Source organism: Quercus robur, chromosome 2 (genome assembly GCF_932294415.1).
Source record: "Quercus robur chromosome 2, dhQueRobu3.1, whole genome shotgun sequence".
NCBI lineage: Eukaryota > Viridiplantae > Streptophyta > Magnoliopsida > Fagales > Fagaceae > Quercus > Quercus robur.
This window is the reverse complement of record NC_065535.1, coordinates 29,857,003-29,871,731: the sequence shown is the minus strand read 5'-3', so window position 1 is coordinate 29,871,731 and position 14,729 is coordinate 29,857,003. Positions and strand designations below refer to the sequence as shown.

Sequence of the window (14,729 nt, the reverse complement as noted above, 5' to 3'; positions counted from 1 at the left end):
TAGCCCAAAATGTCCGGAAAGAAGCTAGCACAGCAGCCCCAACCCCCAAAGCTACCTAAACAATCACCCCCCCAGCAATACTAGTCAGGTAAAGAACCCTAGCTAGATAGTCCCAGTTTCCTCAGTTTCCTTGGTCAATCACTATGTGGTTTCTACAATCTCGAAACCAAATTATGAAAGGCCACTCCTAACCCAACCCACTTTTAGTTCTACCTTAGTATCCCCAGCACCTAAGGCAATAACCCCATACACAGTAGATGATCCCTTTGGCCCCTTACAGTCCCAAAGATCATCCCAGCCATCGAGCAGGAAAAATAAGTCTCCTTACATTATGAAACCTTACATCCAAAACATCTTCTATATTGAACCGCACATGACCCATATAAAAGATCCATTAGCCCTCGCAATGGAAGTTTTGCCACCAAATTGGCACTTTCTTCCAAAAGTCCCAGAAAAACCCATTAAGTTCTATAAGAGTATTCTCACCCAAGAAATGTCTTCTCGAATAGAAGACATCAAGTCAAAAATGAACCGCTCAGTCATCCTTTACCACATGCTCATCATCACCAAGTTCATCAGTTGCAAAGAATGTGGCCAACACCCCTCCTTGCTCAGAACCATAGAAGGCACAAGAATTCAATCTAATTATTATGACTAAATTGACGCATTTGAAAAGATTTTATTTTATCAGAATAAAAACTTTGATCATTCATGGTTCTTAATGTTCAACAAAAATTTCAACAGCCAAAAACCTGAATGGAAACAGACTATTTGTTTAGGGGAATTTGGACTAGTACACTGAAGAAGAATGCCACAATAATCAATGTAAGAGGCATCTGTCTAGACAATCTTGAAGGAATTTACTGAGGGAATTCCTAAACAAGGGAGAGTCTTGACATATTTTTTGATTTCTTGGACAATTGATGTATGAGTTGGGGTCCAAGGAGGTGGATTGGTTTGAAGTCTATCAAAAAGTGTTTTGCATTGCTGCCTAAGATTTTGATAGAAATCCGAAATATAATTAAGAGATCCTAAAAATCTTTGGAGCTAGGTTTTGTCTAGGATTTGATCTAGAAATTTATCCGCAAACTAAATGGCTCTATCTATGGGTTTGATCAAACCGTGATGGATGTCAAAACCTAAGAACCTAACATGTGTTTGGAAAAGTTTGATTTTTGGAGTTGAAACCACAAGACCATTGAGCTTGACTATATTAAGAAACGATCTCAAATGTTTCCAATGTTGCTCAATAGATTCTGAAAATATGAGCACATCATCTATGTAAACAACAGAGTGAGTATAGAATGGATTGAAAATCTCATTCATGATGTTTTGGAATTCACTGGGTGCATTCTTTAGACCAAAAGGCATTGCATTCCATTCGTAATGTCCAGAGGGTGTAGTGAATGCTATTTTATACCTATCAGACTCTTTGATTTGAATTTGCCAAAACCCATTTTTCATGTCGAAATTACTGAAGATGACTGCCCTACTACGCCTATTAACTAGGTCTCTTTTATTTGGGATAGGATATCTAACCCATTCTAGAACTTTGTTAAGGGGCTTGTAGTTGATGACTAATCTAGGTACACCTTTCTCAACCTTAGAATTGTTCTGGACATAAAAGGCTGGACATGACCAAGGCGACTTAGAATTTCTAATGATTCCTTTGCTAAGGGGGTCGTTTATCTCTGTTCTGCAAAATTCCATGAGATCTTGGCTCATTTGGATGGGTGGTCGAGCTTTGGTTGGGATATCATTTTCCTTAAAATCTTTGACATATGGGAGAGCTATTTCATGTCTTTTTCTATGCCAAAAAGTCGTGGGTAGATCGGAGCAAACTTCCTGTTTGAGTTTTTCCCCAAACTCTCTAATTTCTTCTAAGACCATGTTGGTTGTTGGATTGGTTGACTCATTATAGACATTTTTTTCTTCTCCATCTGAAGGGTTTTGGTATAAGGGTTTGCCTCATTATGACCTTGATGAGAGGTATTATCTTGATGCTCAATTCTCTGGTTAAGGAAATTATGGTCAATCCTAAAAATGGTTAAAGCCTAGTTAAGCTTTTTAACTTCTTCCTTGAGGGTTTTAATCTCAATCTGGTTTCCTTGATTTCATGTTGAAGGTCATTAACTGTGATTTCTTTCTTAGCTTTGGTAAACATATTGAAGATTTTTTCGAGGTTAACTGGAGGTTCGGGGCATTTGGGTTTGGTTTCTTTTGTTTCTTTGACTAAAGTGCTCTGAAACTTGCTAAGGTATTGGGCCTTAACAATTGGGTCTTCAACTTTATCTATTAGGGTGAGGAGACGCTCCTCTTGCTAGCTAAGAATGTTGACTGATATGTTTTTGCAACAACTGTCTTTACATCCTATTTTGATGTCTGAACTATTAGAGATACTAGATGACTATTTAGAGGATGAGGATTGGTTTATCTGAAAGATTTCTTTGTCACTAAAACTGTTAGAGGGCTCACTGTCTGCGTGGTTGAGTTCTAAGAGTTCGAAGATTTCATCTTTGCTAGTTTGGTCACCTTGGAGGGTGTTGATTAAAGCTTTAGCTTTAGATCTACACTCATTCCTAAAGTGACCTTTCTTACCACCCTTATAACATTTACTATTTTTCTTATCAAATGTTTTCCTTATTGAATCTTTCCTTTTACCATTGACTTTATGGTAATCTTTGGATTTCTTGCTTTTCTTATAGAAGTCATTTCTGCTAAAGTTATTGGGCTTTTTATGACTTCTATAATACTTGGAGGCTGTTCTTTTCCTAGGGTATTCTTTCCCTCTAGATTTCCTTTTGGATGGAACTATGGAAGGGAGGATATATATATATATATATATATATCTATATAAAGGAATGCATCAAATTTTTTTTTTTTTAAGAAACAAATACACATACAAGGAAGAGGAAAGCGATTCTAACACAAAGACTCACTACAAATTCCATTCAAAAGTTATAGTAACTTTTAAGGGAGTATATCAATAATTTCTATGTAATACTTTCTCAATGCAACTGACTTTTTATACTTGCTTATTTAGTTCTCAACTTTCTTTTTGAGGATAAAGTAATAAACGACATTATTTAATTCTCAGTTTAATACACATATGTATTTAGAGAGATAGTTTCAAATTAAGGCGTCCACTTTTGATGATGGAACCCAATTAATATATATAATTGACATATGATTCAATTCACTAAATATATCATATACAATTCAAGTGCTTTCTAATTTTTTTGTTATTGTAAATTCTCCCCATAAGCAAAACCTAGGTCTAAATGCCCATCTTTCTCAAAAAAGAAAAAAAGAAAAGATTTAAATGCCCCTCTCTACAAGTCACCATACAAATTATGTGTTTCTTGAAAACATAAATCACATTAATTAATATAAAAAAGAGAAAAGGATAACTCTAACAAATTAGGAAAATGATTTATTCACAACATTTTTACAACAAATTTTAAGTGGTAGGTTGTTATGGGTTGTTATGGGTGGGTAAAAAAAAATTTAAATTGTAAGATTCAAATTAGAACCAATAACAGCTTGCCACCTATATTTTTTGTGAAAGTGTTGTGGACGTAATACCCCTCAATAAATTTTTTTTCTTTTTGAATAGTCTTCTCAATAAGTTATTAGCATGTAATTAAGGTATAACTAAGTTTTATGACTCTCCTTTTTTATACTTATTTTATCTATATGTTTCTCCCAAAAAAAAAAAAAAACCATATTGATATGATAATATATAAAAGAAAGTTTTCGACTTTTTAGTTTTTAATTTCTATTGTCTTTTTGTAAGTTGTTTTAAAGTTTTTTCCTCATAAATATAAATATATATATATTAGAGAGAGAGAGATAATTTCTTTTTTAGAATTACAAATAATACCAAAGTATATTACTTAATTAATTAGATAAAATTACTCAATAATAATTTTTTTATTAAATTATATTTATATTTTCTAAATAATATTAATTAAAAATATAATTATTAATAAATATGTATTGTCAAACTTTCAATCTTTCACCTCCATTCTATTGCCAAGGGCATTGCAACTTAGTTAACATTTGTATATGTATAAAGTGTTTGAGGGTTTAGAAAAGAAATTATTTGAGTTATAGGGTTAGCAACATATTGTAACTATCTTAAATAAAAATTATATAAGAGCATTTGCAGCAGTGTAGCTATAATGCTATAATGCTAAAATTTAGCTCCACAAACACAAAAACCTTGCTGCAGCAGTGGAGCTAAATCTAAAAAATTTAGCTCCATTGCTACAGTGCACATCTATAAATAGATGTGCACTGTTCATCACAGCTAAAAGAAAAAATATTATTTTATTAAATTCCTCTCTCCTCTTCTATTAAAAAAATATTTTTTCCTTTTTCTTTTTCTTTCTCTCTCTCCGGTGTCTCTTCTTTCTTCCTCTTTCTTCCTCTTCCAGTCCTCCATTTTAATCAAACTGGCCTCTCTGCTCAGTCCGTTGCTCCGAAGCCCAGCGCCGACCACTCCTCACTGCCTAGCACCGATCGCCGATCGAAGTCCATCCCAGCACCGACCACTCCTCATTGCCCAGCGCCGATCGCCGATCGAAGCCCAGCCCAACGTCGACCACTCCTTAGCACCGATCGCTGATCGAAGCCCAGCCCAGCGCCGACCACTCCTCGCTGCCCAGCGCCGATCGCCGATCGAAGCCCAACCCAGCGCCGACCACTCCTCACTGCCCAGCGCTGATGTGGGTTTGTGTTTATGTTTTCCGATCTGTTGTGGGCAAGGCTTGTGTTTGTGTTTGTGGCAGTGGCTTGTGCTCGTTGTGGTTTTTTTTTTTTTTTTTGCTGTGGACTGCCGGTAGTGGTGGTGGTGGTGGTTATGCCTGTGGTTGATGGCAGAGGTGGTTGAGGATGGTGGTGTAATATTTTTTTGGTAGTAGAATATATTATTTTATAGTAGTGGTTATAATATTTTATTGTGATGTTTATATTATTTTATTATGCTGAAAGCTAAAATAGATCCACTGCTGCAGTATGTGTGTAGGTAAAATAGATAAAGTAACTTTTGGTGGAACTAAATTGCTAAAAATTTAGCTCTACTGTTGTGGATGCTCTAACAAGGTCACCTTAATAAAATTTCTTATTTCAATTTTTATAAAAAAAAGGGGGTATTCCTCATTTATTATTTATTACTATTATATATGGAAAATGGAGAACCCGGGAAATCCTAGAATTGAGGGTCTAAATCTATTGAATTAGCCCATTGCCTATTTGATTCCACCAAAAAATGCAAATCCGGCCAACCACGAAAATGACATTCACGAAAACTCTGTTTTAACAACAATTCCACCTTTCTTTCCTCACCTTCTTCTGTGACTACGCTCTCTCTCTCTCTCTCTCTTAGATATTGATCTGCATAATGGAGCTCTTCTTCTTCTTGTTCTTTGGTTTTCTCGCTGTAATAGTGGCAGCATTGGAGCTAAGCAAATCCAGCAAAGATCGCATCAACACCACCTCTGCTTTCAATGCCTTTAAGAATAACTATCTCGTCGTTTACTCTCTCATGATGGGTACATTTTTTTCCGATCTGACTCTTCACTCTTTTTTCTCATCTGGGTTTTGTTTATTCTAGCTAAATTCAATGTAATGTGGTATTTTCTTATTGTTTTTTCATTTGGTTTTTCTTTTTTTTAAGCTAATATCAATGTAATGTGGTCTTTTCTTATTGTTTTTTCATCTGGGTTTTTGTTTATTTTAGCTAATTTCAATGTAGTGTTGACGTTCTTATTGTTTTGTCATCTGGGTTTGTTTTGTATCAGTGATCTATGATTTGGTTGGATTGTCTTGCCAATGTTTGCTTTTTCTGTGAGTTGGTTTTGTTGTTGGCATTATAATTGTGATTTTGGTCTGTTTAATTGCTGAGAAAGTGGCGGATCAGAATTGAAAAGAAAATTAAATTAAATTAGAGATAAAAGTGATAGAAAGAGGAATAAGAACCCAAATACGCAAAAAGGGCATGTCAATTAAGGAAGTAACGGATAGAATACAATGGCAGAAATGATACATGTGGCCAACTGACTAATTTGTTGAGGATCCATTGCCGACCCCAAAAATTTGGGACTAAAGCTTGGTAGTGGTGGTGGTTGTTGGTTTAAGAAATGTAAAACTAGAGATTTGCTATCATAGTTTCTTTGTTTTTTTCCCCTCCTATCTTCATTTCAATTGTGGATAATGTTTTGGCTATCAAATGGGGTCTCAAAGGTTGGGGCAGTGAATGCTTTTTTGTTTTAGTTGGTGTCAGGACAAACCTCTAGTTATTGTTTTGTTGTTGCTTCTGCCTTGTGATGCTGCTTTATGTTAATTTACATTCATTAATACTTTCATAAATGTATTTTCTTATTGTGTGTGCTTTGATCTGTCGGCAACTATGAAATGTATTGTTTATATTCTAAGAAAAATGGTTGATGATCATTAGTTGTCATAATTATTAAGGATTGCTTGAATTGACAACAACTGTTGGTGTTTGGAATCTTTGACATCTTCTACATTTTCCTGAATCTGATTTAATGGATTGCGGCAATAGCTGGGGATTGGTTGCAGGGTCCATATGTGTACTACCTCTACAGTACGTATGGGTTTGGAAAGGGGGACATTGGACATCTCTTTATTGCTGGGTTTGGATCCTCTATGTTGTTTGGGACAGTTGTTGGATCTTTAGCTGATAAACAGTAAGATCTCATAATTGATTTGTTTTTATTTGTTTGTGATTGAATAATTAGTCTGTAACAAATTGTAACACTGCATTCAGGGGTCGGAGGAGGGCATCTGTTACTTATTGCATTACTTACATTCTAAGCTGCCTCACCAAACACTCTTCCCAGTATAAAGTTTTAATGTTGGGACGAATATTGGGAGGCATTGCCACTTCTCTTCTTAACTCATCTTTTGAGTCTTGGCTTGTTGCAGAACACAATAAGGTATGTTACTGCTTTACTGATGTAGTGTAGTTCTGCATATCACATACACAACTGGTTTTAATAACTTGTTTAAAAAATATTGTACTGAGTGCACAAAAGTCTCGCTTCTGTGGGGCTTGGGAGGTTTTAATATCTGGTTTATGTTACAAAAATATTGATTAACATATTGTTGAGCATAGTTTTGTGGATAAACATATCCTGGTTGCCTGTTCCATAATCTTTGCATCATATGTGGGGAAGCCTGTCATTGACTCATTGATAGGCTCCAAAAAATGATGTCATCATCTGCTATTACTTGCCAAATTTTATATAAAGATGTGGTAATTTAAATGGGCTTTTCAATGGAACATGGGATGTCAGACCTTTCAATGTAAACTTGATAGATGCCACAAATTTTCACTTGACAGATGCTTTGGATTTTTGCTTTCAAATTTGCCTGCCCTTATATGTTGTTTGTAACTTATAAAAATACTGGGTGATATTTGCAGAGGGGTTTTGAGCAACAATGGCTTTCGGTAACATTCTCTAAGGCAATATTTTTTGGCAATGGTTTGGTTGCCATTTTATCTGGGTTGTTTGGAAATTTACTAGTAGATACACTAGGACTTGGCCCAGTTGCTCCTTTTGATGCTGCTTCATGCTTTCTGGCAATTGGCATGGCAATTATATTGTCATCATGGAGTGAAAACTATGGTGACCCTTCAGAAAACAAGGACTTGCTTACCCAGTTTAAGGGTGCTGCTGTGGCCATTGCCTCTGGTGAATCCCTAAACTTGTGTTTTCGTTTTGTTTTAATACTTTCTCTTTTATAATGGAAGTTAGCTGCATTGGGTTTTTTTATGGCAACCAACATAATTGATGCAGGACAAAAATCTCCAAGGATATTTCAAGGAAAACAAAGCACAGAGAAAAAGAAAAAGAAAAAGAAAAAGTAGGAACTAACACTTAGACTTGGAATCAATGCCAAGCAAAAGAAAACAAAATCTAGGAATCATTGCCTAGGGTGCCTGGAATTAGCACAAATCTATTGAAGGAAAACTCCAACAGTAATTGTATTATTCAAGCAATCTTAAACAATGCTGAACTATAGGTTCTTAAAAATAGAGTTTTATTATGCTAGTAAGGAAAGGAAACAATTCTACTTATCAAAGAAAGGGAAAGGAAACAGTTTAACCAATTACATAAACTAAATAAAATATGTCCTAGATTGATTAGGCCTTATGCCCAACTAGTAGCAGGCTCCATCCATAAAGCCACTAGCAGGACTATCTTTTCTTGCAACCAATTTCATAAGTATGCATAATTGGGGGATTGTGTAACGACCTAAGGAAAAGCGCTAGCCACATCTGCGCTATACCTCAAAAAGACTAGTCACAATTGAGACTCCTTGTAGTTGTTAATAAAGCCCAGATCTACTCAGTAAATACCCGATGTGAGACTTATCACACACCCACACATATCACACAATCAATCAAATTGGGACAGCACAATCTCCCCCACTTAAATCCCTAACGTCCTCGTTAGGACCCACTTTGTGGGGTAGTGTCTTTGGGTCCACACGGAATTACTTGGCCAGCTCTGATACCATATGTAACGACTTAAGGAAAAGCGCTAGCCACATCTGCGCTATACCTCAAAAGGACTAGTCACAATTAAGGCTCATTGTAGTTGTTAATAAAGCCCAAATCTACCCAGTAAATATCCGATGTGGGACTCATTACACACCCACACACATCACACAATCAATCAAATTGGGGCGTCACAGATTGTATGCACCCCTACAGCACAAAATTACATCGTTCATGTTATGAATTAATGAAAAGATTAGTACATGAGATAAAGATTAGTAGAGATGTGACAGTGCAACTTGTTGCTTTACCTCCCCCTTGGTTCCTTTTCCTGAACACAAGGATTTGTGCCAATGATCTTTAGGTTAAGTGGTACTTGGGGTTTCCAATGGAGATTTCTAGCGTTTAAATCCCCATCCTCCACTTAAAATTTATTCAAAATACTTAGAAAACACAAACACAAGGTTTTCAAACTCCTAGGGCTTTTAATGGCCAAAAATTGAACAATTTATGTTGATTGCAGTCATATTGACCAAAAAAATTGAAATGCAGATAAAATAAATTGACTTTCTTTATGCTCTATCCATGAGTGCTTGTTCTCTTACAATGTTACATTTAATGTGGGATCAGACGAGAAAATTGCATTGCTGGGTGCTATACAGTCACTATTTGAAGGCTCAATGTACACCTTTGTATTTCTCTGGACTCCTGCTTTGAGCCCAAATGATGAGGAAATTCCACATGGTTTCATTTTCGCGACATTCATGCTGGGGTCAATGCTGGGAAGTTCCTTTGCTTCTCGATTAATGGCACGCTCATCTATCAGAGTTGAGAGCTACATGCAGATAGTTTTTGTAGTCTCCTCAGTTTCCCTTCTGCTCCCCATTATAACTAGTGTATGTTGTGGATTTTGATTCCCATATTTCTTTATTTATATAAATTCTAACACATTTTTTTTATGCATGTGGTATTGCTTATTTTCATTGGCTTATTTTTCTTAAAAAATATGTTGGGCTAAAGTACAATTGTACTTAGAAAAGGTGAAGCATTTAAAATGTGCACATAAACCAAAAAAGCTAGAAATAAGCTATACCAAATGGCCTCTTAAGATCTGGTTACGGTGAAAATACTGGTTGCTTTTGTTAATTTGTTTGTGAATTTGGAACAGTTCCTGGTACCGCCTTCCAAAGTGAAAAGTGAAAGTATGTCATTTGCGGGGTGTATTCAAGTTGTTGGCTTCTGTACGTTTGAGGCTTGTGTTGGGATATTCTGGCCATCTCTCATGAAGATGAGGTCCCTATACATTCCTGAGGAGTCAAGAAGCACCATAATGAACTTCTTTCGCATTCCTCTCAACATCTTCGTGTGCGTTGTGCTGTACAATGTGAGTGACACTATTGTTTATTTGATTTCTTCTAGAAAATAAGTGTGAATATTTTTTTTGGGGAGGGGGGCATTGATAATCTCTACTTGAAATGAGTCTACCACTAGTAGGTGACTTAATGAATAGATCAAAGTGGAATATGAAAGTACCATGTCCTATTACTGGCCTTCTCTCAATCTCTCTATTACTAAGAATTAGTTTGCATGGCTTCTCTTTTGAAGGTTGATGCGTTTCCCATCACCATCATGTTTGGCATGTGCTCGATTTTTCTCTTTGTGGCTGCTTTACTGCAGAGGCGGCTAATGGTAATTGCTGACAGTCAAAAGCCAACAAGTAAGTTCTGCAATTTGCCCTAAAATGTTACTATATACTTTGAGTTAAAATGGGCTAAAACACAAGTTATTTTATCTATTAAATATCTCACTGTTTTACCTACAGGCTGTAAGTTTCTGACAATTTATTTTCATTTAAAACCCTATGTTTATGAAATGATCATTGATCATGAATGTGTTTCATACAGAACCACAAGACTGGACAGCACTTGACAGGGATATGGAGGCGGAGCCATTGAATGTTGATTGATGTGAATAAGAATAACCTCTGGAATTTTTGAAGGTTAAAACCAGCCACTTTGTCTTACTTGGAATTGATGGAGGTGAACTGTGGTTGCTGTCTGGCTAATAAGGAAAGGGAGAATGCGGGTTAATTCCTTCTTGAAAAGAAAGCATAAATGATTTTCAGGGGAGCAATCAGCTGGTGGCTATAACATAAAGAAACTTAGGTAACAGAATGATAGTGTTAGTACTTTTAGATCATGTCTTCTGCAATTCCTCTAAAATGGTGCCACATAAGCTCAGGCAATTTTAAATTCACAGTGTTTACGATAATATATAATGATGGCTGTAAAAACATTATTATTCCATTTTTTTTCCCTATTCTTAAATTCATTTCTAAATTTTTATGTTATAATTTCTCCCCCTTCTGTAGCACCATGTTTTGTTAATATAGTCTCTTGCAATTGTCAAATGTATCTATATCTGGATGAATAAGATATTACTGGAGTTTATGTTACTTTAATTCCATTGCTGTGTGTTCTTGCTTTTTTTTTCCCCATTAATTTTTAAACTGATAGTCTCATTATTGCAATTTATGAAACTTAAAATGAATTGAGTTAAGATTTGATGATATAGAGAAGATTGATTGAACGTCTAGGACATTGAAGCTATTTTGTTAATGCAAGTAGTTCTGGTTTCATACGTGATTTCAAAGAACCTACCAAATTGCTTACATATAATAATTTGTAAAAATTGTTCCATGAAATGGCCCAAAAGATTCGATTGCTGTCATTGTTGGTGGTAATTTTTAAATTATCAAGAGTTTTGTTTTTGTTTTTGTTTTAGTTAAGAAATAATAAAACAAAGAAAAGAAAATAATATGAAACTGCAGGAGCTTTGAGGAAGAGACAATATGGCTTCGAATTTGGTTTGTGACAACATTATTCTGACTTGTATCTTAACCATGAACTCTCGCTCTTGACTAGATGCTGGTAACTTTCTTGTCATATTGGACCAGTTCTTTTGATCAAGAGAAAAGTAAACTATAGAGCTTGCAATACAAATTCTTAGCCCCAAAGCAAATGAAATCATGTTTCCTGATTAGAATTTACACGTTACCAGCAAGCAAGATTTCTATGGCTAACCTGTTAGCTTTAATTCTACTATTTTTTTCATCAAATGCAGCAGGTTACCAATTAGTAAAGATCCTTGTGAGGCTTCTACCACAAAGTTCCCATGCATTCATAAACGTGCAGATCAGCTTGTCCGCGTAGAGATAAACCCTCTCTTTTGTTAAAAAAATGGTTTTAGCACGGAGAACTCAAAAAAATTTTCCATTGACAAATTACAAATAGAACAATATTGGCAAGAAATATACAATGAGACAATGAAGTTTAAGCCGTATCTCTTTCTGTTCATTGGACTGGTTTTTGTTCAAAATTGAAAGGGAAGTCGAAATCGTAGAAGACTAAACCATGTGAGAGGAGACAGGAATCTCTAGTCTTCTTCACATGATGATGTGATTATAAAAAAGTGAATTATAGTCCCTCCCCCACCTTCAAATTGCAAACCCATTCTGAGCTGCACTGACAATATCCAACTGGCCATGTGCCATTATTAGCCACTTGATTGACTCTATTTCTCAGTTGTAACCTTCTAAAAAAGTCAGATAAATATCTTTTGGGAATGCATAAAATATAACTAATAATGGCCGAGAGCCATGACATAATTTTTTCACAGTTTATTAATATGATCAATTATGATTAGAAAATCACTTCAACATAGATCTATTATTGACACAATTTTTATTTTGTATCAACTACAACAACCCACGTAATTGTGAAAAATTGTGTCACAAGATTTATTGACATGTAAATGCATATCAATCATAAGAAGGAACAATCCAAGCCTACCCACAGAGATCTTCACCGTCTAATTTGTTGATCCTAGAGGACTTTCTGAAATAACCAGCACAAGTTAAATCTTACTAGGAAGAGGGGCATTCAGGTAAATTGACTCCAACTCAGTTACTTTTGCTAAACTCATCAGTCTACAAGGACTCGGACCAATAAGATTTATACACTGTCCTGACCCCTCTCAGAGTCATATATTTGAGAGACATAGAGAGAGAGAGAGAGATCTAAGATGGCTAATCTTAAAAGTAGCAGATGCTACTTCTTGTTGGCTTTCCAGTTCCTTGTGTTAATTCAAACCAAAGTCTTGTGCTACCAGTACAAGGTTGGAGATTTGGATGCTTGGGGAATACCCACTTCAGCAAATCCACAAGTCTACACCTATTGGTCCAAGTATCACACTCTCAAGATTGGAGATTCTCTCTGTAAGTTTCTTTCTTTCTTTCTTTCTCATATCCTTCATTATGATCCTTGAAAAAAACAAAAAATCATAGCATTTGACACTTACGGGTTCATTTTCTCTTTCTATTTGTTCAGTGTTCTTGTACCCACCAAGTCAAGATTCATTGATACAAGTCACGGAACAATCCTATACTAGCTGCAACCTTACAGATCCAGTACTGTACATGAACAATGGCAACTCTCTTTTCAACATTACCGCATATGGGGACTTCTACTTCACCAGTGGAGAGAAGGGTCACTGTGAAAAGAATCAGAAGCTCCACATTTCAGTGTTATCTGCTACTGCGCCTGCATATTCTCCTTCCAATGGTCCTAGTGCATTTTCACCCTCTTACCCCACTGTTTTTGGTTCAATCCCACAACCACCTTCTTCTGCTTTATCTGCTTCTTCTTCACATTCGCTAAGCATTCCAGTCTTCATGGCATCTCTTACTGGATTTTTGGTATGTGCATTAGTCGGTGGCATCATGTGAAGAACATGATTATTTATTCTTTTTTTCCCACTTTGGTATTGAATTTTTTTTTATTTTTTGTCCCATTCATTTTGGTTCATAAGTCTATGTCATATTGGGGTAATATAGTTTGGATTTCTTTGTAATTCTTTAAAAGCAATTTAATACAGTGGTTTAAATTCGATCTGCTATTGTTGTATATGATTGTTATTTCAATGTTATGCATTCTCTCTTTTGAAATTCTATAGAGAGTATCGATGAACTGTAAAAAATAAAATAAGATTTTCTGTTTTGCTCTTTTCTAAAAAGAAAGAAAAGATAACATTACTTTCTACTTTCGATGTAAAAGAAAGAACAAAAATCAATCTGTAATTATATAGGTCCAAGACAACACAACACAGCCCGATATTATCGCAAGTGTCAAGGTTCCCTGTTCCATTAATTTATGTATTTGACAGCTGGATCATGGTATCCAACAGTCTCTCTTCCTGTGGCTGTGGTGCACATATTCACAATATATAACAAATTTTACAGTTTTTTTTTTTTTTTTTTAATTTCTTGGTTGTAATTTGAGTAGGTTACAGAAGCTTTTAATCATGCACATTTCCGTTAAAATCGAGATAATTAAGTGATAAGATTAAGAATTCGAGAATCATGCTGTATGATTCGTATCAATCACAAATTCACAATACACCATTTGGACCTTGGAAACAAAAATGGTAAAATTTGGGGTGTGCTATGGTAGTTGGTCCCAAATTTGCTGAAGATTTTGACCAAAAAAAAGTGGAGGAAAGAGAAGAAAAAAAAGGAGGGGTGGGCTGGGCTGGTTTGTAACGGTGAAATTGTAATTACCCCATCGAAGTGCTGACTATGATGCAATGGTCCAAAACATGTGAAGCTCCCAATTTCACAATGCATATGATGTAATCTATCAATAAAAATGTTGTGAACGTAGCACTTTTCATATATTAATTTGTCTTTTGCATTCTACCCCAAAAAAAAAAAAAAAAATGTCTTTCACATATGAGTGGATTCTATTGTTGGTGGGCTGCACAAAATTCACCATATGTTGCGACTTGCGAGTGGATATAGTTCACTAAATATACAAAATAATTTCTATGATATAGATTGGTAATAATATAGAAGTGCACAAAGTTTGGCTTCAAATATGTTCGAAGCAACATGCTTTAACCCTTAAAAGGAATATGACATTTGTCTTAATACGCGCAACAGAAATATGTCATTTTCTGATTGGGGGATTAATATACAATGTTCTAAACATGTTTGGTCAAACTTTTTCCAATAGAAATAGATTGCAAATGATTTATGTTACTGTTCACATCTATATTTATATATATCCAAAAGCTGAAGTGTAACATTTATTGTTACTACGCTCCAATTGAACTACATCAGCAGCCATGTTATTATCCTTTT

At 35.3% G+C, this 14,729-nt stretch overlaps 2 protein-coding genes across 2 annotated transcripts; both read left to right on the top strand.

Annotated features, from left to right (window-relative positions):
* Window positions 1-5,231: 5,231 nt before the first annotated feature.
* Window positions 5,232-10,991, top strand: LOC126713253 (uncharacterized). Its single transcript, XM_050412959.1, has 8 exons — window positions 5,232-5,555; window positions 6,569-6,713; window positions 6,794-6,962; window positions 7,451-7,721; window positions 9,161-9,426; window positions 9,699-9,914; window positions 10,136-10,247; window positions 10,435-10,991. Exons 1-8 carry the CDS (start codon window positions 5,405-5,407, stop codon window positions 10,494-10,496), a joined length of 1,392 nt encoding a protein of 463 aa, XP_050268916.1. The 5' UTR covers window positions 5,232-5,404; the 3' UTR covers window positions 10,497-10,991.
* A 1,564-nt stretch (window positions 10,992-12,555) lies between these two features.
* On the top strand, window positions 12,556-13,494 carry LOC126713252 (stellacyanin). The gene is made up of 2 exons (XM_050412958.1): window positions 12,556-12,806; window positions 12,919-13,494. The coding sequence occupies exons 1-2, from the start codon at window positions 12,614-12,616 to the stop codon at window positions 13,314-13,316; spliced, it is 591 nt and encodes a 196-aa protein (XP_050268915.1). The 5' UTR covers window positions 12,556-12,613; the 3' UTR covers window positions 13,317-13,494.
* Window positions 13,495-14,729: the final 1,235 nt, after the last annotated feature.